The following is a 24872-nucleotide window of genomic DNA, read 5'->3' on the forward strand; positions in this document are numbered from 1 at the left end:
CAACAACACAGACACATGCAGACTTACACACACAGACACACAGTCACATGCACACACAACGACACACATACACGCACACACAGACAGACACACCGACACACAGACACATTCACGCACGCACACAGAGAAACACACACAAGCATGCACACACACAGACACACATAGACACGCACACACACACATACTTGCACACACACATAGAAACACAGATACACACATACACACACACACACACACACCACCCCACAGACACATACAAGCACACACGCACAAACACAGACAAACACATACACGCACACACACAGAGTAACCCACACCACGCACACACACAGAGAAACACACACACACCACACACAGACACATACAGGCACACACGCACACAAACACACACACACAGTATTGAGACAGTGTGGATTTTATTGTGCTGATTGTGTAACGTTAACGTGTTTTTTGTGTCTCTAACAGGGAGGCCCGGGGATCCGAGGAGCCAGAGGTGATCGCGGAGAGCCGGGCCCAGTGGTGAGTCCTGTTGGTTTCTTAAACCGGTACCGGGTCAGAAGTGTCGACACTGTCGCATGTCGTCACTCAAGTGTGTGTTTTTCCACTTGCTGATAAAAGAGCGATAGCGTGAAAAAACGCTGCTGAAAAGTCTAAAAACAGGAAGCGAGCTATCTGCGATCTGGATGCTATCTGAAGCTGCGAAATGAGTAACACACGCTTCTCTTTGCAATTCAAACGGTAGCAAGTGTTGTCATGGTAATAATCAGCCGAAATATCACCCCATTTCACCAGGCAACACCTCTCTAACTCTGACCTTACTTCCCTTTACACGGCCTTTACATCCTGCTCTCACCCGAGCAGAGAGCACACACCCGGGGGCCTGAACCCGGCTTTATGTCTTCGTTTTATCTGCTTAGGCTGAACTAATGTGGCTGCCCCCCCCCCCCCCCCTGACAGTCAGCGCTCATCTGGTTTTAACCTTTATTCATTCAGGTAAGTGTCACCGAGAGCCAAGCGTCCCCCTGATCACGTCTTGAAGAGACAGAGGCCTTTTATCTACCACCGCCTGGTACTCGTTGCAGTTTTATTCATATTGGACGTGTGCTTGACAATGTGAGGAAATACATAAAAAATGGCATATACATGAGAACATAGGTTGTATAAATACAAGAGGAAAGTATATCTGACAACAACATAACACAACAATATAACAGGAATAAAATAAAACAGAACAAAACTGATCAGCTACAACATTTCAAATAACATAAACCATAAAATCCTGAAGCTAAATCAACCAAACAGATGATTTAATTACACTTTCTAATCAACAACACAAACACACAAGAAGACTCACACAATCCTCCACACACCTGACCAGGTAGGTACCTTCTTTCTCTCTCGCAGGTTTTCTGAATTACAAAAAACATTCATCTTTCAGCTCGTCTCTAAAAGAGTTTAATTTGGGATCTAAATCCTGACACTCCGAGCCCTTGTGTTGTCCTGCCGAGTCAAATTTGACATTTTTGTCCTTTTTTAAGACTTTTTTTTTTAGTTTCCACTACCACCACCTTACTAGTTTTACTACTTTTTAGAATTCATGGTCAATGAACCTCATTTATATAGAATTATACCTAAATATTGGAGTTAAAAAAGTAGAAATTATGAATTATTTTGACTAATAGTTAAGATCAGAGGAGTGAAAGTGACCAGTTGTGTTTATAAAGAGTGTTGGAAGGAATCCAATCCATTTTTTATGGTAATTTGGTTAAAAAGAAACTCATATTTCAGATATAGACATTTTTTTAAAGGAGGACAACAGGAGGGCTAGTGTTGATGGTAGTATACAGTAACATAATACAGAAAACAGAGCATCATTTCAGATAACAGGACAGAAATCACAACAAAACCACAAAGAAAGCAACAATCCAGAAAACACAATGATGAAACATGAGAAAACACCAACCTCATTCACCCCAACAGACGATCTAAAAACACCTTTTAAGCACATTTTCAGAAACAAATACAACAACAACACAAAGACTCGCAGATTGATCCACACACCTGACCAGGTAGGTACCTTCTTTCTGTCTCGCGGTTTCTTTCTGAATTACACACATTTCTCTACATATAAACGCACGTAAAACATTCAGCTTTTGGCTCAACTCACACCAAAAAACTAAAAAAAAGCATTTCAGAAAACACAACGAAAGCACATGAGAAAAGAAAACAGAATGAAACGCATCAGTAATACAGGAAACATGTCAGATGACTTAATAAAACTGAAAAAAAAACACAAAAGCAGTCAATCCTGAAGCTGAATCCACCAAACAGACGATGTTGTTACACTTTCTAATCACATTTCTGAAAATACAACAACACAAACACACAAGAAGACTCACACAATCCTCCACACACCTGACCAGGTAGGTACCTTCTTTCTCTCCCGCAGGTTTTCTGAATTACAAAATGGCTGTCGAGTGTGTGATTATATATATGTATTATATATTTTCATTGTTGGTTCTACCTCGGAGTAGCGCTGCTTGATTATGGAAAAACATTAACACGATTATTTGGGTCAATATCACAACAAGTTAACACGATTACTTGTTGACTTCTGGAACGATGTTGCAAATATTGAACTTAAACAGTGGAAAAAGTTACATAAATCCGTAAAAAATCAGTAAAAATCAGTAAAAGAAACAACAACAAACAAGTGACATTTGCCTTAATACTTTTCCCATTTGAACTATTATTTTAGTTTCCTTGCAAGATTTAATGAGTTTAATCATCCGTTATTCTGTTTTTGTGATCTTCGGGAGGTGAAATCATAATCTCGATTAAATTTCGATGACTTGCCCAGCCCTGCCTCGGAGGACGTTCCTCCAATCGACCAATCGAGCGGGGTTTAGAACGTCAACACACACAAAGTGCGAGGTGGGGGACGTCTGGCGCGTCCTAAAGCGTAACTCTCGTTGAAATGCAACCACGGGGCTTTTTGGGAATGTACCCGAGTCAATCTTCCGTTTAAAAGCATATTTTAAAAGCTCCACTTTTAAGATTTCCCGTCTTCTTGTTTCGGGTCAAAAGGCCTGAAAGGTTGAAAACAGGATCTGTAGCAATGTGGGAGACATCGAAAATATGGTGTTTTTGGAAAATTAAACCATTTCTGGTATAACCTGAAAATGAGCAGCATATGGACGCTTTAACAAGGGAAAGAAAAGTTTTATAAGTACTATTTTTAAAGATTATTATTTATTTTTTTTTGCCTTTATTACAGAGACAGTGGATGGACATGAAAGGGGGGAGAGAGATGGGGGGTGACACGCAGCAAAGGGCAACAGGTCGGCTTTGAACCCAGGCCGCTGCAGGACTCAGTCCACATGTGGCGCAAGCTCTTCCGGGGGGGTGTTAGCTCCGCCCAGCTCTGAACGCTGAGATCTGATTGGGTCTCAGTTTCCTCTTTGAATTTCCTGGATTTGACTACGGTCAATTAGATGGACTTCAGTACATGGTTAATCAGCTCCGTGCTCGGAGACGTCCCCTTCGGAGGACTTCCGGAAGACGACCAATCACATTATAGTGGGCCTGGCTGGAAGGCGGGCAAATGGGGGGGGGGGGGGAGCCTAAACCAGGATTTTAGAGGCGCTGCAGAGAGTGCACACATGACGAGAAGAGTTTCCCGGTGATTTACATCGTTAGTTTGTGTGGTGAATCATGTCAGGCGGCTCTCTTTAGAGTTAGTGTTTAAGATTATTAAACAGCTTGTGGATTTGTCCGCTAACTTTATCCTGGCTAGTGTGTAAATAAAGTCATTTAATGTTCATCTTTGTCTGATGAAAAGAGCCACAGGAGTGGGACCCTGTTAACTGTTCAGGTTATTTCCATAAGTGCTCATAAACAACACTGACAGACGTGCATGAAGTAAAAAGCTTTTTTTTAAAGTTATAACCAACCAGTCTGGTGTGTGTAGAGGTGTATGTGTGTGTTTTGAAGCAGCTTGGTGTCATGTAGACGTGATTAAATGAAAGTAAAAAAGTGTGTAAGGATGGTAGATTTGTTCAAGCGAAGCAGACGGATTTACTGAGAATCCTGCTTTCATTTTTAATTCTCTTTTTAATTTATTTATACTGTTTATGGTTCCCCAGTGGGGAAATTACAATTTAGTACATTTCTAAGCCGGTCTAAATGCATCTACTGGCTGCAGGGTGATTCCTTTAAAGAGGTTATGTGCATTGTTAACATCTTTCTACTTTTTGAAAGAAATTGAAAGTATTTAATTTGCATTTTTGACAGACATCACAAACTTTTAAAGAGTGATCTATTCTCCCTGAGATGTGTAAAACCCATAATACAGCCGGGCTTGTTACAAATTAAAGAGCAAATCCTCACAGCGCGTGTAGATCCTGCTCAATATCAGAAGATACAGCACTCCCAGAACCACCGCTTTGGGTTTAAGGACACCTTCTGACAGCTGAAGGAGGGTTTGGAGTGAGTGGTCCTACGGAGACGGAGATCAGTCAAACATGACGCATGTTTGAAGTGGCTTTTTGGAATTACTGATCATTTCATTCTTACGTTGTGTTCCTCTTCTCAGTTACAAATATGACCTTTTACCTTTTAAGTGGCACTGAAGTCTCCGTTACAAGGCGCGAGGAAGGAGGACCCAGGAGCAGAGTAGGAGCAGGCAGGAGGGAGCTTCTAAAGGCTTTATTAACCACAAACGTAGTCCACAACGAGACAGGATGCAGCACAAAGTCCCCAAAAAACCAAATCCAAAGGGGCAAAAAATGGGCAAAGGTCCAGACATTAAATACACGAGGTAACAAGGTAACGAGGTAACGAGGTAACGAGGTAACAAGGTAACGAGAGGCAGGTGACAAGAGTGTCATAACCCTTGTGTTGTCTTCCCGTCAATTTTAAAAATCAACACTTTTGTTGATGCTTTTTATTACGTTTTTGTCCCATTTTTCAACACTTTTGACGCTTTTTTAAAAATGTTTGTCACTTTTTTGACGTTTTCAACACTACGTAACACTAACTTATAAGATTTAGCTTTACAGTTATTTTTGGAATTTATGGTCAATAAACCTCATTTCTAGGAGTTTATACCTAATGTTTGAGTTAGAAAAGCAGAAATTAGGAATTATTGAGACTAAAATTAAAGGAATGGATGTTGATGATAATCACAGACTGGAATATGTCAACTTTTACTCAATACTATTTCAAAAACACTTCAACTTGTTTTACAATGCTATAAAATAGAATAAGACCCAAAATTAATGAAAGTAGAGATTTGTACTTGGCAAAGAGCGTTGGGATCAATCATGTTATTATGTTATTTTAAAAAGAACAGAAAGATAAGTGAGAATCAATCAGTTAATTATAATCAGATGCTAATCGGTGCCAACCTTAGGTTCTTTAGAGCCAGTACGTAAGCACGAGTTTCTCCTCCTTCTCTGCATGTTTGACAGAGAGCGAGGCTCCGACACTCAGAGCTGAATACACAGAGCTGCGGTGCAGACGGAGCAAACTACGTCACCTCTGCAGCTTCAGGTCTAACGTCCCACTTCCTGTGAGACAGACGTCCTCTATGCCCTGCAGACAGACTGACAGGCTGCAGGTTGGAGGGCAAGGCAACTTTATTTCTAGAACACATTTCAGCAACAAGACAATTCAAAAAGCTTCACATCAAACATTAAAGAGCAATTAAAGACTTTCATGGAAGGAAAACAGGCTCAAATAACAAAAAGATACAAACACCATAGTTATGTTAAGGTTACAGCGCAGCGTTAAAATAATAATAATAATAATAATAATGATGATTTAATTGGTTGTGGGGACAGGTCTGGGAGGGAGATGGAGTTGGGGGGGGGGGTGTATTTCTAAGGAACAACTTCTAACTAACTGACTCCAAACGTTATAATCAACTACATAAACCAAGGTAGAGACCAGCTGCTAATCCATGTAGTTCTTATCTTTTATTGTAATAATCCTGTAGGACTACAGAGTCAGGACACATGACTTCTAACCAGATTGGGCTCTATGAAGGGAGAGGAACCAGATCTCTGGAATCCAGGTTACTTAGCAACACAGAATAAACAGCTGAGCCATGTTAGAGAATTGGTCTGATTTAACAAAGCTGATCCCAACACTACCTTTGTTTTTATTATATGTTAATAATCACATTATTTCAATAACTCCTTTAAGATTAAGCTTTGTAAATCAGTGTAACCTGTAACAGCTGCTAATGAAAGAATGAAACCTTGTTCATCTCTCTCTCTCTCTCATCTCTCTCTCTCTCTCTCTCTCTCTCTCTCTATCTCTCTCTCTCTCCCTCTCTCTCCTCTCCTCTCTCTCTCTCTCTCTCTCTCTCTCTCTCTCTCTCTCTCTCTCTCTCTCTCTGTGACTTTGACGGAATTGTGATGAAAACAAAAACTTTTAAAATGTCTCATGTTTCTGTCAGCGGCGATCCGTCCCCCCATTCCCATCCTATTTTTGTCCTTACATCAAACCGTAGACCAATCCAGGACTCTCCTCCGTTACTCAGCTCAGAGACAAACCTCTAGAAGTGGACGAGAGACAACAATCATTTCACCCTTAGAGCTCAACACAGCAACATTAACACTAACATTTTACTTTCTCTTCATATTTACATATTTCCATTAAATGTCTTTTTCTCTGAGATCACTCACTCAGAAACAAACACACTCACCTGTTCCTCTTCGTTCTTAATGGCAACAAGATTCCAGAATCCAGAATCTTACATCTGATGTAAAAGCAATTCATCTCCTCTTCAGATTTAAAGTAACAACTGCGTCCAGATCCTGTCCATCCATCAGGACAATACATCTCTTGACAAATGTCGAGGGAATAAGACGTGTTAATAGTTACAATTAACGACTGACGATCTTTATTGTCTCGGCCACGTTTCTCTTTCATGTTTTTTCTGTTAATAATTAGTAAATAGTTTCTCTCAGGTTTCATATCTCAGGCGACGGTCTCTGAAATTATTACGTCATCAGCGATAAAGTTCACCAGCATTAAACAGATACCATCAAAACTAAAGGCACAGTCCATCCGTATGATGTAAATGTGTATAATACAGGAGTTTACTGGTTTTTAACTTTTTACCTTTAATTCTGTCCTTCAGCTGCTTTACTTCATCCTGTAACTGAGTGTTATTTAGACTCAGTGTTTCGTAGCTGCTCTGTAACTGACTGTTGTTGACTGATATCACTGGAAAAAAACAGCAATAGAAACAAGGAAGACATCATGAGATTAGTAATGCCCAACAGACAGGGTGAAGGTGATCTGAAACCTTTCTTACCTGAAACCTTCCCTTGTAACTGACTGTAGTTGTTGCTCAGTTGGTCGTACCTGGTCTGCAGCACAGTGCCTGAAATATAAGACGAGGTAAAATGAGAATTTGAAACTATGAAAGAGTAAATAGACTGAATTAATATGTTATAAACCACAACAAGATAAGAAAAAGACCAACAACACCAAATCATTCTGCTTCAATCTAAAGACTGTTTGATAGTTGTAATAGATAAGGCCTTTATTGATCTAGAGATCATAGAACCAACACATCCTCTGTTTTAAACTGTCTCTTTAAGACTCCTCCTGTAAAAGTCCAGCCTGCTCTGATTGGCTCATTCAAAAAATATGGCGCCACTATGCAGACGGTGGTTGTGAAGCCGTGGGCGGAGATCCTCAGAAAGGGGAAGTATATTCTAATGAGCCTGACTGGGACAGAGGAGGAGGAGTCAGATGTGAATAGCTTGTTGAATAGTCTTATTTCCCAGTTGGTGGGTTGGTAGCACTCCAGATGCCCAAATGTAGATAAGAACTGGAAAAGTATGTTTTTATGACATGTCTCCTTTAAGATATGACAGTTTGTATTAAAACATAAATACTCACAGCGAATGAAGAGTGCAGCCAATATCAGAAGATAAAACCCTCCCAGAGTCACTGCAGCAGCTTTGAGACGCCTTCTGTTGTTGGCTGCAGGCTTGTTTTGAGTGTGTGGTCCTACGGAGACAAAATACATCCACAACAGGAGTTATTATGTTAGAAGTAAGATAATAACATAAGAATAATGACTTACAGGGCACCAGATTACATTACCAGGACAACTGATAATGACCCAGAGTTAAAGGTGACCAATGGTGGATTGATTGATTAAAGGTGAATTAACACTCAATATCTAGTTTTAATGAAGTTACATAAACTGAGATGAACTTCCTCTTTCCACCAATCATCATTTCAGACTTACCGGCTCTTTGTGGCCCGAGATTAACATATTGCTCTTCCTCCTCTAAGATCTCCACCTGACTCTCCTCTTCCTCTCCGCTGGTCTCTTGGACGTTTCTGTTATATCTCACATTCAGGCTCAAACGTGGAGCAGCGACAGCGTCTGCAGACATCTTGACCAACTGAAAAACTGAACGTCTTCTCCGTCTCACTGTCTGTCTTTAAGTTGCTCACGCCTTTAACACAGGAAGTGGCAGCAGCACTCAACCAATCAGATGCACGTGACCAAATATGTTACTGCTAGATATAATCTCCCTTTAATCTCAAAATTTCAATACATTTAGACATTCACTTTTTTTGGAAGTGTAATTATGAAACCCTTTAGAAAAACTTTATAAAAGTATATTTTTAGCTCTTTTTTCCATCCTCACATCCACATGAACTGTGATGTGAACAGACGGCTGTCTTGTTCTGTTTTGTAGAAGCTACCAGAGAGAACGGCCATTTTTTGTCATCGATTATGACAACGTGTTTAAGGCGGGCCACAGACGGCGTGAGTGTGTCAGCTGCGCGGCGTGTCCCTTTTTATTTCGGCTCCCATGTTTACAGGTTTGACCTCTCACACTGCCGACGCCGATCTTTCACGTGACACGCTAGCGTGTTGGAATCGTTTCCAGGCAAAATAGAAAAGGAAAAGATGTTTACGTGTCATTTTGACATGAATGCACATCAATACATTACATATTGATGTTTAAAAGTCTCCAGGTTTTGACATAAATACAGATATAAATGTACTTTAAAAATATTGTGTTGTCCATGTTCTGTAGCCTCTTTTGCCGATGGATTTGCTGTAATCAAATGAGTATATATGTTTGTTTACTACTGCTTGAGTACATTTTACCAGTGGGAAACATTGTGCAACATGTTTGCAGACGAGTCTAGCAGCAGCAGATCCACGTCAGACATGTTTCTGGTGTGAAAAGACAGAAAAATCCACGCAGCCGCCTCGCCACTGACACGCCACGCAGGCAGTGTGAAGCCGGCCTAAAAGTTGTTCTCATCCGACGGCCTTTAGAGACAGAATGCTGATGTTGAACATGTCTGTAAAAAAACAGATTACAATATACTTTGAAGTCTGCTGGCAATATTTTGTTGTTGTTGACAATATTAATTACAATATCCATGCAGGGCAACTGTGTTGTAGTTCAGGTTTGGTCAACATTATGCAACTGAAGACTTGTACCCATTGACACTCTGCCAGTTTATGCACTTTGGATTTGATCACTTTTTAATAGTGTAACCCAAGTGTCAATGCAACTAACCATTGAAGACTGATTGATATCTGGTTTCCTTTAATCGGTGGAAGGTGGAAGTGGTTTCTACAAGATATTCCGTATGATAACAGCTCACTGAACCAGCCAGTAGCTGTTATCTATGTGACGTCTGCAGCGGTTTAAACACTTTTTTTTTTGTAACAACTGAATCTTTCCGTGAGTCAGAGAAAACAAAACTTTCCTGTCAATCTTAAGTATTTTCTTTTGTAAATCATTTCATGCAGCACCTGTTTTTCTGGGATGGATCTTACTTCATCTGATTTACTTTTGAAATATATTTGGATTTTAACATGTAATAATACATTCAGTTTAATTTGATTTATGAATGCATAAACAGTACAGGCCAAAAGTTTGGAACAACCTTCTCATTCAATGCATTTCCTTTGTTTTCATGACTATTTACATTGTAGATTATCACTGAAGGCATCAAAACTATAAATGAACACATGCGGAATTATGTACTTAACAAAAAAGTGGAAATAACTGAAAACATGTTTTATATTCAAGAGGTCGTCACCTGAAATGGTTTTCCAACAGTCTTGAAGGAGTTCCCAGAATGCTCAGAACTTGTCGGCCCTTTTGCCTTAACTCTGCGGTCCACCTCACCCCAAACCATCTAGATTGGTTCAGGTCCAGTGACTGTGGAGACGCAGCACTCCATCACTCTGCTTCTTGGTCCAATAGCCCTTACACAGCCTGGAGGTGTGTTTGGGGTCATTGTCCTGTTGAAAAATAAATGATGGTCCAATTAAACGCAAACCAGATGGGATGGCATGCCGCTGCAGGATGCTGATTCAGTATGCCTTCAATTTTGAATTAATCCCTAACAGTGTCACCAGCAAAGCCCCCCCACACCGTCACACCTCCTCCTCCATGCTTCACTGTGGGAACCAGGCATTTAGAATCCATCCGGTCACCTTTTCTCCGTAGCACAAAGCGGTTGCAACCAAAGATCTCAAAATTGGACTCATCAGACCAAAGCCCAGACTTCCACTGGTCTAATGTCCATTGTGTTTCTGGGCCCAAACAGATCTCTTCTGCTTGTTTCCTCTCCTTAGCCGTGGATTCCTAGGTGCTATTGGACCATGAAGGCCTGATTCGGTCTCCTCTTAACAGTTGTTTTAGAGATGTGTCTGCTGCTAGAACTCTGTGTGGTATCATCTGGTCTCTAATCCGAGCTGCTGTTAACTTGCAATTTCAGAGGCTGGTGACTCAGATGAACTTATCCTCAGCAGCAGAGGGGACTCTTGGTCTTCCTTTCCTGGGGCGGTCCTCATGTGAGCCAGTTTTGTTGTAGCGCTTGCTGGTTTTTGCGTCTGCACTTGGGGACACATTCAAAGTTTCGCAATTTTCCGGACCGACTGACCGTGATTTCCTAAAGTAATGATGGCCACTTGTTTCTCTTTACTTAGCTGATTGGTTCTTGCCATAATATGAATTCTTCCAGTCGTCAAATAGGCAGTTGGCTGTGTATCAACCCGACTTCTGCAAAACGCAACTGATTGTCCCAACTCCATTTATAAGGCAAGGAATTACACTAATTAACCCTGACAAGGCCCACTTGTGAAGGGAAACCATTTCAGGGACTACCTCATGAAGCTCATTGAGAGAACACCAAGGGTTTGCATTACTATCAAAAAGAAAGGGGGGGGGGTACTTTGTAGAAACTAGAATATAAGACATTTTTTAAGTTATTTCACCCTTTTTCGTTAAGTACATAATTCCACATGTGTTCATTCATAGTTTTGATGCCTTCACTAATAATCCACAATGCAAATGGCCATGAAAATAAAGAAAACACATTGAATGAGAAGGTGGTTCCAAACTTTTGGCCTGTACTGAATGTTAAGGTGTTGTAAGTAGTAAATAGAGGATCACTGACTTCTTAACTGAAGCATCAAGTGGGAACAAGAACCACATCCTGTAAATGTGTATAATACAGGAGTTCACTGGTTTTTAACTTTTTACTTTTAGTTCTGTCCTTCAGCTGCTTTACTTCATCCTGTAACTGAGTGTAGTTGTTGCTCAGTTGGTCGTATCTGGTCTGCAGCAAAGTGACTGAAAGATGAATATGAAAACCATAACAAAGTTAAAAAAAGACCAAAAACACCAAATACTTCTACTTTAAACTAAAGACAAATATTCAGGACTCAAAACCAAAGTCTTTGTTTTGTTGAAAATGAGCCAAAGCTTGTATGAGGTGTCATTAGTCTGACTTTCCAAAACTGAATATGTCTTTAGTCCAAGTGTCTCTCTTCATGTCTCCACTGACAGGGTTTCCTTGCTGAGTGGTATAAAGGAAACGTCCTGCTAGTCAAGGGTTGTGTTGATAAAGTTTCAGCTTAATGTTAACACAGAATGAAGACCCCTGTATTTCTCCTGGGTGAAAGTCATCTGTTTGACCCATCCGCCCCCCTGACCAACCCCCCTATTGGGAATTTCCCCCTTACATACTACTAACTTAACCCCATCTAGATGCTGCTCTCCCCGGTACGTTCTACACACACGATGAAGGGAACCTTTTTTGTCTGATGAGACACCGACAGCCACTGTCCAAACGTCTAACGTATTTTACATGTCTGGAGTGACAACGGGTTTGCCAATACCAAGTCTTCTCCTCTTTATCTTTAATGTAACCACTGTGCAGCAAAGCTCAGGCCGCATACGCTGCAGCAGAACACCGTGTCCAGGTGGACGCGCTCGTGGAGCTTCAGGCTTGCCGTGTGCTCCAAGCGTTTCCCGCACAGGCTACAGTCTCTCGGTTGCGCCGAATCGTGCGTGGTCAAGTGACTGATCCTCTTGAAGGACTCTCTGCAAACTTTGAAGCTAAACGCCGGCTGAGTCTGATGTAAAGGATCGCCGGAGCTCGGTGCCTCCCCGGCCGAAGAACTTTGTCACTGAGCTTCTTGCGTACCTTCCAGTCTCCAAAGTCCCGCCGCTTCTCCCCCGTCTCTGCTGTCTTCCGTGTTAGGTGAATCGTCCCATTCATATCAGGTCCTCCTCTACTGCCGGGATCTTTGGGTCTTGTCTTAAAACACATTTTTATTCTTTGGTGTAGGCTTTAATTTAGGGACATTTGTATCTTCCTTTGTTTTTATAACATAATATAACTTTTATCCAGCATGTTGTTTAGCCTAGGTCGGTTTTAAATGTGCTCTTTAAATAAATTGACTTGACACAGAGCTGCGGTGCAGACGGAGCAAACTACGTCACCTCTGCAGCTTCAAGTCACAGCGAGTCACAGATATGTGGTCGCGAGTGTGGCTAAACTTTTCAAAACTCCACACAGACGTTTATTGCAAGATAATATAATCACCAGCAGAAACTTGTCCGTATAGCACGGTTAACGTTCCACTTCCTCTGACACAGACGTTCTCTATGCCCTGCAGACAGACTGACAGGCTGCAGGTTGGAGGGCAAGGCAACTTTATTTCTAGAACACATTTCAGCAACAAGACAATTCAAAAAGCCTCACATCAAACATTAAAGAGCAATTAAAGACGTTCATGAAAGAGGTTTAAAATATAAAAACAGGTTAACATAGAATAAGATACAAATACAAAGAGTAAAACTTGCAGTACAGTGTGGTCCCTCGTGCTGACGTTGGACAGACACACATTACACAGGCTCCAGAGGCGTAACATTAATCTCAATGTTTCACTCTCCTGGTGAAGCTTCTCACTGGCAGCTGGAGATTAACAGCTGACTGCAGGTTCATCAAAGGAAACAGGAACAACTTCTAACTAACTGACTCCAAACATTATAATCTACATAAACCAAGGTAGAGACCAGCTGCTAATCCATGTAGTTCTTATCTTTTATTCTAATAATCCTGTAGGACTACAGAGTCAGGACACATGACTTCTAACCAGATTGGGCACTATGAAGGGCGAGGAACAATGTCTCTGGAATCCAGGTTACTTAGCAACATCAGAGAGTTCACTTGATCTTTTTCTCACAGATCCAGGTCTTAGTATCAGAATAACTCTGTGTCCATTTTCCTTGTTGATTGCAGCATGCGGCATAGGAACCAGAGTGAGGTAGTCCTGGTCCCCAGAACCTGTCAGACAAATAAAATGTTCTTTTATCAAACAGCCTGATTGTTGTTCATTTGAAAGAAACTGTTTAATTTCACTTTAAATATTTATATTATCTGTTAATATTCACATTATTTCAATAACTCGTTTAAGAATAAGCTTTGTAAATCAATGTAACCTGAAACAGCTGCTAATGAAAGAATGAAACCTCTCTCTCTCTCTCTGTGACATAAAATCAGCATCTTCCAATAAACAGTGACTTTAAACCTTTAAAATGTCTCACGTTTCTGTCAGCGGTGATCCATCCAACCATTCCCATCTCCATCCTTCTTGTCTCGCTACATACCGTAGACCAGTCCAGGACTCTCCACCGTTACTCAGCTCAGAGACAAACTTCTAGAAGTGGACGAGAGACAACAATCATTTCTCTGTTCCCAGTTCAGCATTTCTGTTGTAGTAAAGTCATCTTGTGACTTCATCAGCCACAACAAACACAAGAGGGATCCTCGGTCCCCCCCACACTGAGGACTGGACCCAACCGCAGGACAGGAACCACACATTAGTAACGGAGGAAAGAGAAGAAAGACATTTAGAATCAGCAGAGAAACAGAGAACATGAGGAAGTTCACCGTTAGAGATCAACACAGCAACATTAACACTAACATTTTCCTTTCTCTTCATATTTACATATTTCCATTAAATGTCTTTTTCTCTGAGATCACTCACTCAGAAACAAACACACTCACCTGTTCCTCGTCGTTGTTAATGACGACCAGATCTGCTCCTCTCTGCTTACAGTCAACTCTGCTGTCAAACCAATACTTTTTCTCTTTAGATTTAAAGTAACAACTGCGTCCAGATCTCTTCCATCCATCAGGACAACACGTCTCTTAAAGACAGATAAGACGTGTTAATAGTTATAATTAACAGCTGACGATCTTTATTGTCTCCGCCACGTTTCTTTCATGTTTATTCTGTTAATAATTAGTAAATAGTTTCTCTCAGGTTTCATATCTCAGGTGACTGTCTCTGAAATTATTACGTCATCAGCGATAAAGTTCACCAGCATGAAACAGATACCATCAAAACTAAAGACACAGTCCATCCGTATGATGTAAATGTGTATAATACAGGAGTTTACTGGTTTTTAACTTTTTACCTTTAATTCTGTTCTTCAGCTGCTTTACTTCATCCTGTAACTGACTGTAGTTGACTGATATCTCTGGGGAAAAAAACAGCAATAGAAACAAGGAAGACATGAGATTAGTTGTGCCTAACAGACAGGGTGAAGGTGATCTGAAACCTTTCTTACCTGAAACTTTCCCCTGTAGCTGAGTGTAGTTGTTGCTCAGTTGGTCGTATCTGATCTGCAGCACAGTGCCTGAAATATAAGATAAGGTGAGACTTTATTTAGGACATAAATAACAACAGTTACATAAAGAAAGGTAAATAATAATGTAAAATGAGAATTTGAAACTATGAAAGAGTAAATAAGAACCAGACCAAACACACCAAATCATTCTGCTTTAAACTAAAGACTGTTTGATAGTTTTAATAGATTCAATTTTCAATTTTATTTATAGTATCAATTCATAACAAGAGTTATCTCGTGACACTTTACAGATAGACCACACTCCAGAATTTACAAGGACCCAACAGGTCTAGTAGTTTCCTCCAGAGTAAGCAACAGGGCCACAGTGGCGAGGAAAAACTTCCTTTTAGGCAGAAACCTCGGTCAGACCCAGACCCAGACCCAGGCTCTTGGTAGGCGGTGTCTGACGGGCCGGTTGGGGTTTAAATAAAAGATATTAGATAAGGCCTTTATTGATGTGGAGATCATAGAACCAACACATCCTCTGTTTTAGTGGCTGTCTCTTTAAGACTCCTCCTGTAAAAACCCAGTCTGCTCTGATTGGCTCATTTAAAAAATATGGCTCCACTATGCAGACGGTGGTTGTGGAGCCGTGGGCGGAGATCCTCAGAAAGGGGAAGTATATTCTAATGAGCCTGACTGGGACAGAGGAGGAGGAGTCAGATGTGAATAGCTTGTTGAATAGTCTTATTTCCCAGTTGGGGGTTGGTAGCACTCCAGATGCCCAAATGTAGATAAGAACTGGAAAAGTATGTTTTTATGACATGTCTCCTTTAAGATATGACAGTTTGTATTAAAACATAAATACTCACAGCGAATGAAGAGTGCAGCCAATATCAGAAGAAAAAACCCTCCCAGAGTCACTGCAGCAGCTTTGAGACGCCTTCTGTTGTTGGCTGCAGGCTTGTTTTGAGTGTGTGGTCCTACGGAGACAAAACACATCCACAACAGGATTATTATGTTGGAAGTAAGATAATAACAATAAGAATAATGACTCACGAGGCACCAGATTACAGCACCAGGACACCTGATAATGACCCAGAGTTAATGGGGACCAATGGTGGATTGATTGATTAAAGGTGAATTAACACTCAATATCTAGTTTTAATGAAGTTACATAAACTGAGATGAACTTCCTCTTTCCACCAATCATCATTTCAGACTTACCGGCTCTTTGTGGCCCGAGATCAGCGTGATGCTCTTCCTCCTCTAAGATCTCCACCTGACTCTCCTCTTCCTCTCCGCTGGTCTCTTGGACGTTTCTGTTATATCTCACATTCAGGCTCAAACGTGGAGCAGCGACAGCGTCTGCAGACATCTTGACCGACTGAAAAACTGAACTGAACGTCTTCTCCGTCTCACTGTCTGTCTTTAAGTTGCTCACGCCTTTAACACAGGAAGTGGCAGCAGCACGAACCAATCAGATAGATGCACGTCCTAATACATGTGTTACTCTTGGAAAAAAAGTCCCACTTAACAAGACATATGACTCACATTTGGGCATTCAGGCTTTTGGCTATTGGAATTATGAAACCCTTTAGATAAACTTTATAAAAGTATCTTATAGTAAAGCTGATTCTTCCGGACTGTATTTTTGACGTCATAAACATATCTGTGTATAGTTGTAGTCACTCCTCTCTGACACAGGAACTGTTATTGGATCACAGACTTATTTCTGTTCTTCCTGTTAGAGGAAGTGAAGTATAGGTGTGAATTTCAATGTTTGAGTGAAATAAAACAGAGATGATAGATCATCTTCCTTACTAACGCAACAAGGGTCTGTGAGAATTACCTTAGTTCAGCTGGAAGGAATAAAGAATAACTACATTCATCTGACAGCTTTAGTTACTTTAGTTACTAGTTACAACATGCACTGTGAACGCAAACCAAATGAAAATGCAACAATGCTGCAACTTCACTTTGAATCGAGAGTTGTAGAGTTTTGCTGTTAACGTTGACCTCAGGGTGCTGGCACACTGTCGGTTTTTCTGACATTTTTGTCACTTTTTCAATGTTGTGGGTTCTTTTTTTGATGTTTTTTCCAAAGCTATTTGATATTTCAAATGTCGACATTTTCAGCTTATTTCAAAGGCCCTTTTTTGTGAAGAAAAAACTAAAAATGGGTCAAATTTGACCCGAGAACAACATGAGGGTTAACAAAGGCAAAGTTGACCCTTGTGATGTACGTATGTTTCTTGTTATACTGCAATACTTTGGCCTTTTTGTACTTGCACATGTTTCATTTTAGAGTAACACAGTACAGTTCATTGTCTTATGTTTGCCTTCATGTAGTTTTCTAAGAAAGGGCAACAAGTACCACTGGATTAGTCAAGTTAAGTTTATTTATGTAGCACCTTTAAAACAAACAAAGTACTCTACAAATTGAAGCAAATGGAGTCATAAAATAACACAAATAAAAGTAAAATAGCAAGAAAATGCAGTACAATATGTTCTTAATCCTTGTGTTGTCCTTGGGTCAAATTTGGCCCATTTTTTCGAGGTTTTTATATCAGAAATATAACTTTCTTTCAACTAAATTTCCCCAAAAATAACTACTAAGCATTACTTTCATAGTCTACTCGGGTCAAAATCTGTGATTATACATATACATATGTCCCTTTAATCTTAACTATTTACTAATACTAGAATATTGACTAAAGTTACCCAAAGATTTGGCATCATCTCATGGAAATGAGGTGCAGTAACCACACATACAAACAAGTGTAAAACGAGTAATGGTTATAAGTTGAAATCAATTTGGTATAAGAAGACGTAATAAGACAGAAATGGGGAATAATGTACAGGATGCTTCATGCTTTATAAACATGGAACCCAAACCAGGTCAATTCTGGTCGATGGGAAGACAACACAAGGGTTAAAATGCTAAAAACCTCTAAGAGCAACCACAGGCCATTGAGAACAAATATGTCCTGAGATGTAAAACTATCAATAACATCTGAGACAAAGCGGGAGATTATGATTTAACGTTTATTATAAACTTTTGTTAGCTTGCGATGGCAACATTAGTAGCGTCAAGCAAAACACCGTTAGGGTGAACAGACGTCCCAGTTTGACCGGGGTGGTCCCAATTTTCCCGAGTAAAAGCCCGCTCCCAGCACCTGACGTAACCGGTTCTTATCTCTAGACCAGCGCTGAGTTGGTGCTGAGTTGGAACCCGTGTTCTTGGCCCAGAACCAGGTTTATTGTGTGGAAAAGCAAAGAACCGGTTCCATATTTGGCCCTGACTCCGAACCAGCACCAGAACTGCCTTGGTGGAAAAGACATCTAAAAGGCCTGGAATTGGAGTAGGGGCTGAGGAGATACACTGAAATATACTGCGTGGCTTTAAAATGGCTTTAAAAAACAATAAAATAATTTTAAAATCCATACTGTGTTTAATACGTAACCAATGCAGGGAAGCTGTAATTGGTGTGATGCTTTCTCTTTTTATTGTGCCAGTCAGAACCAACACCCAGGTACAGGGAGTAATAATCAAGCCTGGAGGAGATTAATGCAATAGTGACAGTCTTCATATCAGAAGAAGAGAGGATGGTTTTCAGTTTAGCAATATTCCTGAGTTGAAAAAAGCAACTTTTCACCACTGAATTGATCTGTTTCTCAAAATGAATCGATGAATTAAAGATGACACCAAGATTTCTGGCATGGACATGAAGGTTAAGAGACAACGGACCCAGGTGGCTAGCTATGCTTGCTGTGGTGTTTGGGGTACCAACAGGAATCACCTCTGTTTTTAAGTTATTCAGTTGTAGGTAGTTTTGGGACATCCAGCATTTCACATCCTGGAGACAGTTAAGAATGGATGTAACAGAGTTGGAATCCCTCGGATCATCGGCATAACACTGGAAGGAAACATGTTGGCGGAATATATGGCCCAAAGAAAGCATATACAGAGCAAACAAAGTAGGCCCTAAAATGGAGCCCTGGGGTACGCCACAAGAAATAGGTGCTGTGGAGGAGTAGAAGCTCCCATTGTTAACAGAGAAAGTCCTATCGGCTAAGTAAGAGGCAACCCACTTGAGGGCTAGTGCTGAAAACAGTGCCCTGAGCTGATGCCAGATATGGAAAAAGGGATTCCAGGGTGTGTGTGTGTGTGTGTGTGTGTGTGTGTGTGTGTGTGTGTGTGTGTGTGTGTGTGTGTGTGTGTGTGTGTGTGTGTAGTCAATCACTTGGACGTTAGCGGCTAGCACATGCGAGCCTAGCCTGTTAGGAGGATTGCCATCTCTAATAAAAATAGAATATTGATCCCAAAAAAGATTAAAATTATCAATGAAGCCAACGTTGTGTGCCCCACATGCAGACTGAAGCCAGATAAGAGAAGAAGAAATGTCCTTTTTATGATTCAATCCCATTACATAACAGTTGCATATTATCAGACCTAATAAATGTGTTTCTCACAAATCCATCTTTTAGATCCGCTATTGAAATGTTTCCATTTTCCATCCTGATCCATGTACACTGTGGCCCCCTTCACGTCCCCGGGGTTTACAGTCACGTCTCTCAGCCACTTCCTGTAGAACAAGCACATGTCAATATGATGTCATTATGATGTCATTATGATGTCATTATCATGTCATTATGGTTAAAAGCCACACAACAAAAGAGATTATTGTTATGACAATGCCGTTATTGTTGTTGGAAACTCGTGAAAATAATCCAGGACTGACACTCCAAGGACTGGTTTCTATCTAGTGTCTTATGTCTTTTATCCCTCATGTTGCCCTCATGTTGTCCTATATCAATGTTCTTTTTAAATCCCCAAAATAACATGATTGATACCACAATTGCCAAGTACAAATCTCTACTTTCATTAATTTTGAGGCGTCTTATTCAATTTTATAGCATTTGAAAACAAATGGAAGTGTTGTTGAAATAGTATTGAGTAAAAGTTGACATATTCCAGTCTGGGATTATCATCAACATCCATTCCTTTAATTATAGTCTCAATAATTCTTGTGTTCCAACATTTTCATCCATTTTATCCAACTAAATACTATTATACAATGACCCTCAGATATGGTAATCAACCCTTGTGTCGTCTGCCCGTCAGCCATGGAAAAAAAAACCATTTTGGTCACTTTTTTCAACATTATTATCACTTTTTCCGACATTTTTGTCGCTTTTGAAATGTTGTCGGTGCTAGGTTTTTGGTTTTGGTGTTTTTCCAAAGCTTTTCGACTGAAACTGAAAACGGGTCAAATTTGCCCCAAGGACAACATGATGGTTAAAAACAAAAATATAATAAAATGTATCACGTGTATGATAGTGTTGATTCGTCCACCCATTTCCATTCCGCTGACCAATCTTTTTTTGGCACTGACTGCAGACCGATCCAGGAACCTTCAGGTTTATTCAGCTCACTGATGAAATGCTAAAAATTTAGCAAAAAAGCCTTAATTAAAATATTTAAAAAAACATGGTGTCAGACAGTCCAGGCTCCACAAACATCAACAAAAATAATCTGTGCCAACCTGCACCACCACACCACGCGTTCCAGCCAATAACCGACAAGTGACATGTACAGTATGTCACTTGCTGTGAATTTCAGAACAAAATCAGCCCTTAGATCTCCTATGCATTCAAAAAATATTTTGAGAGAAAAAAGTCTAAATATTTTTGGAAAAAAATCAAAATATTTTGAGAGAAAACATTAAAAATAATCTGAATTTTAGAAAAATTTCAGCCCTTAAAAAGATCCCCTGAGCATTTAAAAAAGTTGAATATTTTGAGGAAAAAAATAGCATATTTTGAGAAAAAAAGGCGAGGAAAAAAATCTAAATTTTAGAAAAAGTTCCCCTAAAATATTTACATTTGGAAACACTGCTGCACTCGTTTTAGGTTGAAAACTGCAGGGTTGCTTTTTAGTTTGTAGACGGATGATTTTGAGGAAAGAAAGTTGAATATTTATGAGGAAAAAAAAGTCAAAATATTTTTAGAAAAAAAGTCGAAGGATTTTGAGTTGTTTTTAATATTTTGAAGTGACGTCACCCGACATAACAGACACTCACATTTTCTTCTCCGCTGGTTATTACCACCAGGTCGGCTCCTCTGCTCTCACAGTCTCTCCTGCTCTCCGTCCAGTTTTTCCTTTCAGTAGATTTGTAGTAGCAACTGCACCGAAATCTGCTCCATTCTGTATTTTTAGAGACAAATCAAATAAGACAACGACAAATACATAACACTTATTACCAGGGCCACACAGAACTGGGGATTTAAAAAAGCGGGAAAAACATAGAAATGAAGTCAATGCATTTTATTGCTATCAGAAAAAACTGTCTGCTAAATTCCACAGATTTTCCCGGATCACTGCTGAGAAATTAAGAAGATTCTGTTTGACTCTGCCTATAAGACTTGTTCCTTTTTAACATGTCTCACCGTGTGCCTGGTTCTTTGCCTCTTGGCAGAAACTGTTGTTCAGGTTGTTATAACTGGTCTGCAGCTGGTTATTACTGGTCTGCAGCTGGTTATAACTGGTCTGCAGCTGGTTATTACTGGTCTGCAGCTGGTTATTACTGGTCCGCAGCTGCTGCTTTTCCAACGTGACTGAAACATCTGGGGAAAAGCACACACAATGAAACAGGGCTGGGATCTCAAATCAAACCAAGTGATCTAATCAAGTGATCTTTAAAGACGTTTCAGAATTTTGTCGTGTTCATGAAGAGTTTAGCTCACTGTTTAGTTGGAGTTGCTACACATCAGCGAGAACAGTACGATTAGTAAATAGTTTTTCTCAGGTTTCATATCTCAGGCGACGGTCTCTGAATATATTACATCATCAGCTATAAAGTTCACCAGCATTAAACAGTTACCATCAAAACTAAAGGCACAGTCCATCCGTATAATGGTAATGTGTATAATACAGGAGTTCACTGGTTTTTAACTTTTTACCTTCAATTCTGTCCTTCAGCTGCTTTACTTCATCCTGTAACTGAGTGTTATTTAGACTCAGTGTTTCGTAGCTGCTCTGTAACTGACTGTTGTTGACTGATATCACTGGAAAAAAACAGCAATAGAAACAAGGAAGACATCATGAGATTAGTAATGCCTAACAGACAGGGTGAAGGTGATCTGAAACCTTTCTTACCTGAAACCTTCCCTTGTAACTGACTGTAGTTGTTGCTCAGTTGGTCGTACCTGATCTGCAGCACAGTGCCTGAAATATAAGACGAGGAGACTATTTAAATGAAAGAAATTTGAAAATGAGAATGAAAGAAGAGTAAATAGACTGAATTAATATGTTATAAACCACAACAAGATAAGAAAAAGACCAACACACCAAATCATTCTGCTTCAATCTAAAGACTGTTTGATAGTTGTAATAGATAAGGCCTTTATTGATCTAGAGATCATAGAACCAACACATCCTCTGTTTTAGCGCTGTCTCTTTAAGACTCCTCCTGTAAAAGCCCAGTGCTCTGATTGGCTCATTCAAAAATATGGCGCCACTATGCAGACGGTGGTTGTGAAGCCGTGGGCGGAGATCCTCAGAAAGGGGAAGTATATTCTAATGAGCCTGACTGGGACAGAGGAGGAGGAGTCAGATGTGAATAGCTTGTTGAATAGTCTTATTTCCCAGTTGGTGGGTTGGTAGACCTCCAGATGCCCAAATGTAGATAAGAACTGGAAAAGTGTGTTTTTATGACATGTCTCCTTTAAGATATGACAGTTTGTATTAAAACATAAATACTCACAGCGAATGAAGAGTGCAGCCAATATCAGAAGATAAAACCCTCCCAGAGTCACTGCAGCAGCTTTGAGACGCCTTCTGTTGTTGGCTGCAGGCTTGTTTTGAGTGTGTGGTCCTACGGAGACTAAATAAATCCAGAACAGCATTTATTATGTTTAAAGTAAGATTATAACAATAAGAATAATGACTCACGAGGCACCAGATTACAGCATCAGGACACCTGATAATGACCCAGAGTTAAAGGTGACCAATGGTGGATTGATTGATTCAAGGTGATTTAACACTCAATATCTAGTTTTAATAAAATTACATTAACTGAGATGAACTTCCTCTTTACAACAATCCTCATTTCAGACTTACCGGCTCTTTGTGGCCCGAGATCAGCGTGATGCTCTTCCTCCTCTAAGATCTCCACCTGACTCTCCTCTTCCTCTCCGCTGGTCTCTTGGACGTTTCTGTTATATCTCACATTCAGGCTCAAACGTGGAGCAGCGACAGCGTCTGCAGACATCTTGACCAACTGAAAAACTGAACTGAACGTCTTCTCCGTCTCACTGTCTGTCTTTAAGTTGCTCACGCCTTTAACACAGGAAGTGGCAGCAGCACTCAACCAATCAGATGCACGTGACCAAATATGTTACTGCTAGATATAATCTCCCTTTAATCTCAAAATTTCAATACATTTAGACATTCACTTTTTTTGGAAGTGTAATTATGAAACCCTTTAGAAAAACTTTATAAAAGTATATTTTTAGCTCTTTTTTCCATCCTCACATCCACATGAACTGTGATGTGAACAGACGGCTGTCTTGTTCTGTTTTGTAGAAGCTACCAGAGAGAACACCCATTTTTTGTCATCGATTATGACAACGTGTTTAAGGCGGGCCACAGACGGCGTGAGTGTGTCAGCTGCGCGGCGTGTCCCTTTTTATTTCGGCTCCCATGTTTACAGGTTTGACCTCTCACACTGCCGACGCCGATCTTTCACGTGACACGCTAGCGTGTTGGAATCGTTTCCAGGCAAAATAGAAAAGGAAAAGATGTTTACGTGTCATTTTGACATGAATGCACATCAATACATTACATATTGATGTTTAAAAGTCTCCAGGTTTTGACATAAATACAGATATAAATGTACTTTAAAAATATTGTGTTGTCCATGTTCTGTAGCCTCTTTTGCCGATGGATTTGCTGTAATCAAATGAGTATATATGTTTGTTTACTACTGCTTGAGTACATTTTACCAATGGGAAACATTGTGCAACATGTTTGCAGACGAGGCTAGCAGCAGCAGATCCACGTCAGACATGTTTCTGGTCTGAAAAGACAGAAAAATCCACGCAGCCGCCACGCAATGGAAACGCCACGCAGGCAGTGTGAAGCCGGCCTAAAAGTTGTGTTCTCATCCGACGGCCTTTAGAGACAGAATGCTGATGTTGAACATGTCTGTAAAAAAACAGATTACAATATACTTTGAAGTCTGCTGGCAATATTTTGTTGTTGTTGACAGTATTAATTACAATATCCATGCAGGGCAACTGTGTTGTAGTTCAGGTTTGGTCAACATTATGCAACTGAAGACTTGTACCCATTGACACTCTGCCAGTTTATGCACTTTGGATTTGATCACTTTTAAATAGTGTAACCCAAGTGTCAGTGCAACTAACCATTCAAGACTGATTGATATCTGGTTTCCTTTAATCGGTGGAAGGTGGAAGTGGTTTCTACAAGATATTCCGTATGATAACAGCTCACTGAACCAGCCAGTAGCTGTTATCTATGTGACGTCTGCAGCGGTTTAAACACTTTTTTTTTTTGTAACAACTGAATCTTTCCGTGAGTCAGAGAAAACAAAACTTTCCTGTCAATCTTAAGTATTTTCTTTTGTAAATCATTTCATGCAGCACCTGTTTTTCTGGGATGGATCTTACTTCATCTGATTTACTTTTGAAATATATTTGGATTTTAACATGTAATAATACATTCAGTTTAATTTGATTTATGAATGCATAAACAGTACAGGCCAAAAGTTTGGAACAACCTTCTCATTCAATGCATTTCCTTTGTTTTCATGACTATTTACATTGTAGATTATCACTGAAGGCATCAAAACTATAAATGAACACATGCGGAATTATGTACTTAACAAAAAAGTGGAAATAACTGAAAAC

The 24872-nt window shown here is 40.1% G+C and overlaps 2 protein-coding genes and 1 pseudogene across 2 annotated transcripts; all 3 read right to left on the bottom strand.

Moving 5' to 3' along the window:
* Positions 1–6448: 6448 nt before the first annotated feature.
* Positions 6449–8472, bottom strand: LOC116678727 (CD209 antigen-like protein E; annotated as a pseudogene).
* A 3012-nt stretch (positions 8473–11484) lies between these two features.
* Positions 11485–23299, bottom strand: LOC116678723 (uncharacterized). The gene is made up of 5 exons (XM_032508471.1): positions 23062–23299; positions 22706–22825; positions 22099–22167; positions 21903–22007; positions 11485–11645 (listed from the first exon to the last, which is right to left on the bottom strand). Exons 1-5 carry the CDS (start codon positions 23210–23212, stop codon positions 11485–11487), a joined length of 606 nt encoding a protein of 201 aa, XP_032364362.1. The 5' UTR covers positions 23213–23299.
* LOC116678724 (CD209 antigen-like protein E) lies at positions 13522–16745 on the bottom strand. The gene is made up of 7 exons (XM_032508472.1): positions 16164–16745; positions 15809–15919; positions 14937–15005; positions 14784–14846; positions 14371–14513; positions 13908–14020; positions 13522–13647 (listed from the first exon to the last, which is right to left on the bottom strand). The coding sequence occupies exons 1-7, from the start codon at positions 16312–16314 to the stop codon at positions 13527–13529; spliced, it is 771 nt and encodes a 256-aa protein (XP_032364363.1). The 5' UTR covers positions 16315–16745; the 3' UTR covers positions 13522–13526.
* Positions 23300–24872: the final 1573 nt, after the last annotated feature.

This window comes from Etheostoma spectabile, unplaced genomic scaffold, assembly GCF_008692095.1.
Source record: "Etheostoma spectabile isolate EspeVRDwgs_2016 unplaced genomic scaffold, UIUC_Espe_1.0 scaffold00007889, whole genome shotgun sequence".
NCBI classification, from domain to species: Eukaryota; Metazoa; Chordata; class Actinopteri; order Perciformes; family Percidae; genus Etheostoma; species Etheostoma spectabile.

Excerpts from the sequence above, each read along its gene's own strand:
- LOC116678724 (XM_032508472.1), bottom strand. The coding sequence starts at position 16,314 with ATGTCTGCAGACGCTGTCGCTGCTCCACGTTTGAGCCTGAATGTGAGA. Across the intron at positions 14,021-14,370 it reads TTAACAACGACGAGGAACAG|AAGTTTGTCTCTGAGCTGAG; the intron begins GTGAGTGTGTTT and ends GTCCACTTCTAG. Across the intron at positions 13,648-13,907 it reads GGATCACCGCTGACAGAAAC|GTTCTGGGGACCAGGACTAC; the intron begins GTGAGACATTTT and ends TTTGTCTGACAG.
- LOC116678723 (XM_032508471.1), bottom strand. The coding sequence starts at position 23,212 with ATGTCTGCAGACGCTGTCGCTGCTCCACGTTTGAGCCTGAATGTGAGA. Across the intron at positions 22,826-23,061 it reads TCTCGGGCCACAAAGAGCCG|TCTCCGTAGGACCACACACT; the intron begins GTAAGTCTGAAA and ends GGATTTATTTAG. Across the intron at positions 11,646-21,902 it reads GCTGAAGGACAGAATTGAAG|TCACTTTGCTGCAGACCAGA; the intron begins GTAAAAAGTTAA and ends TTCATCTTTCAG.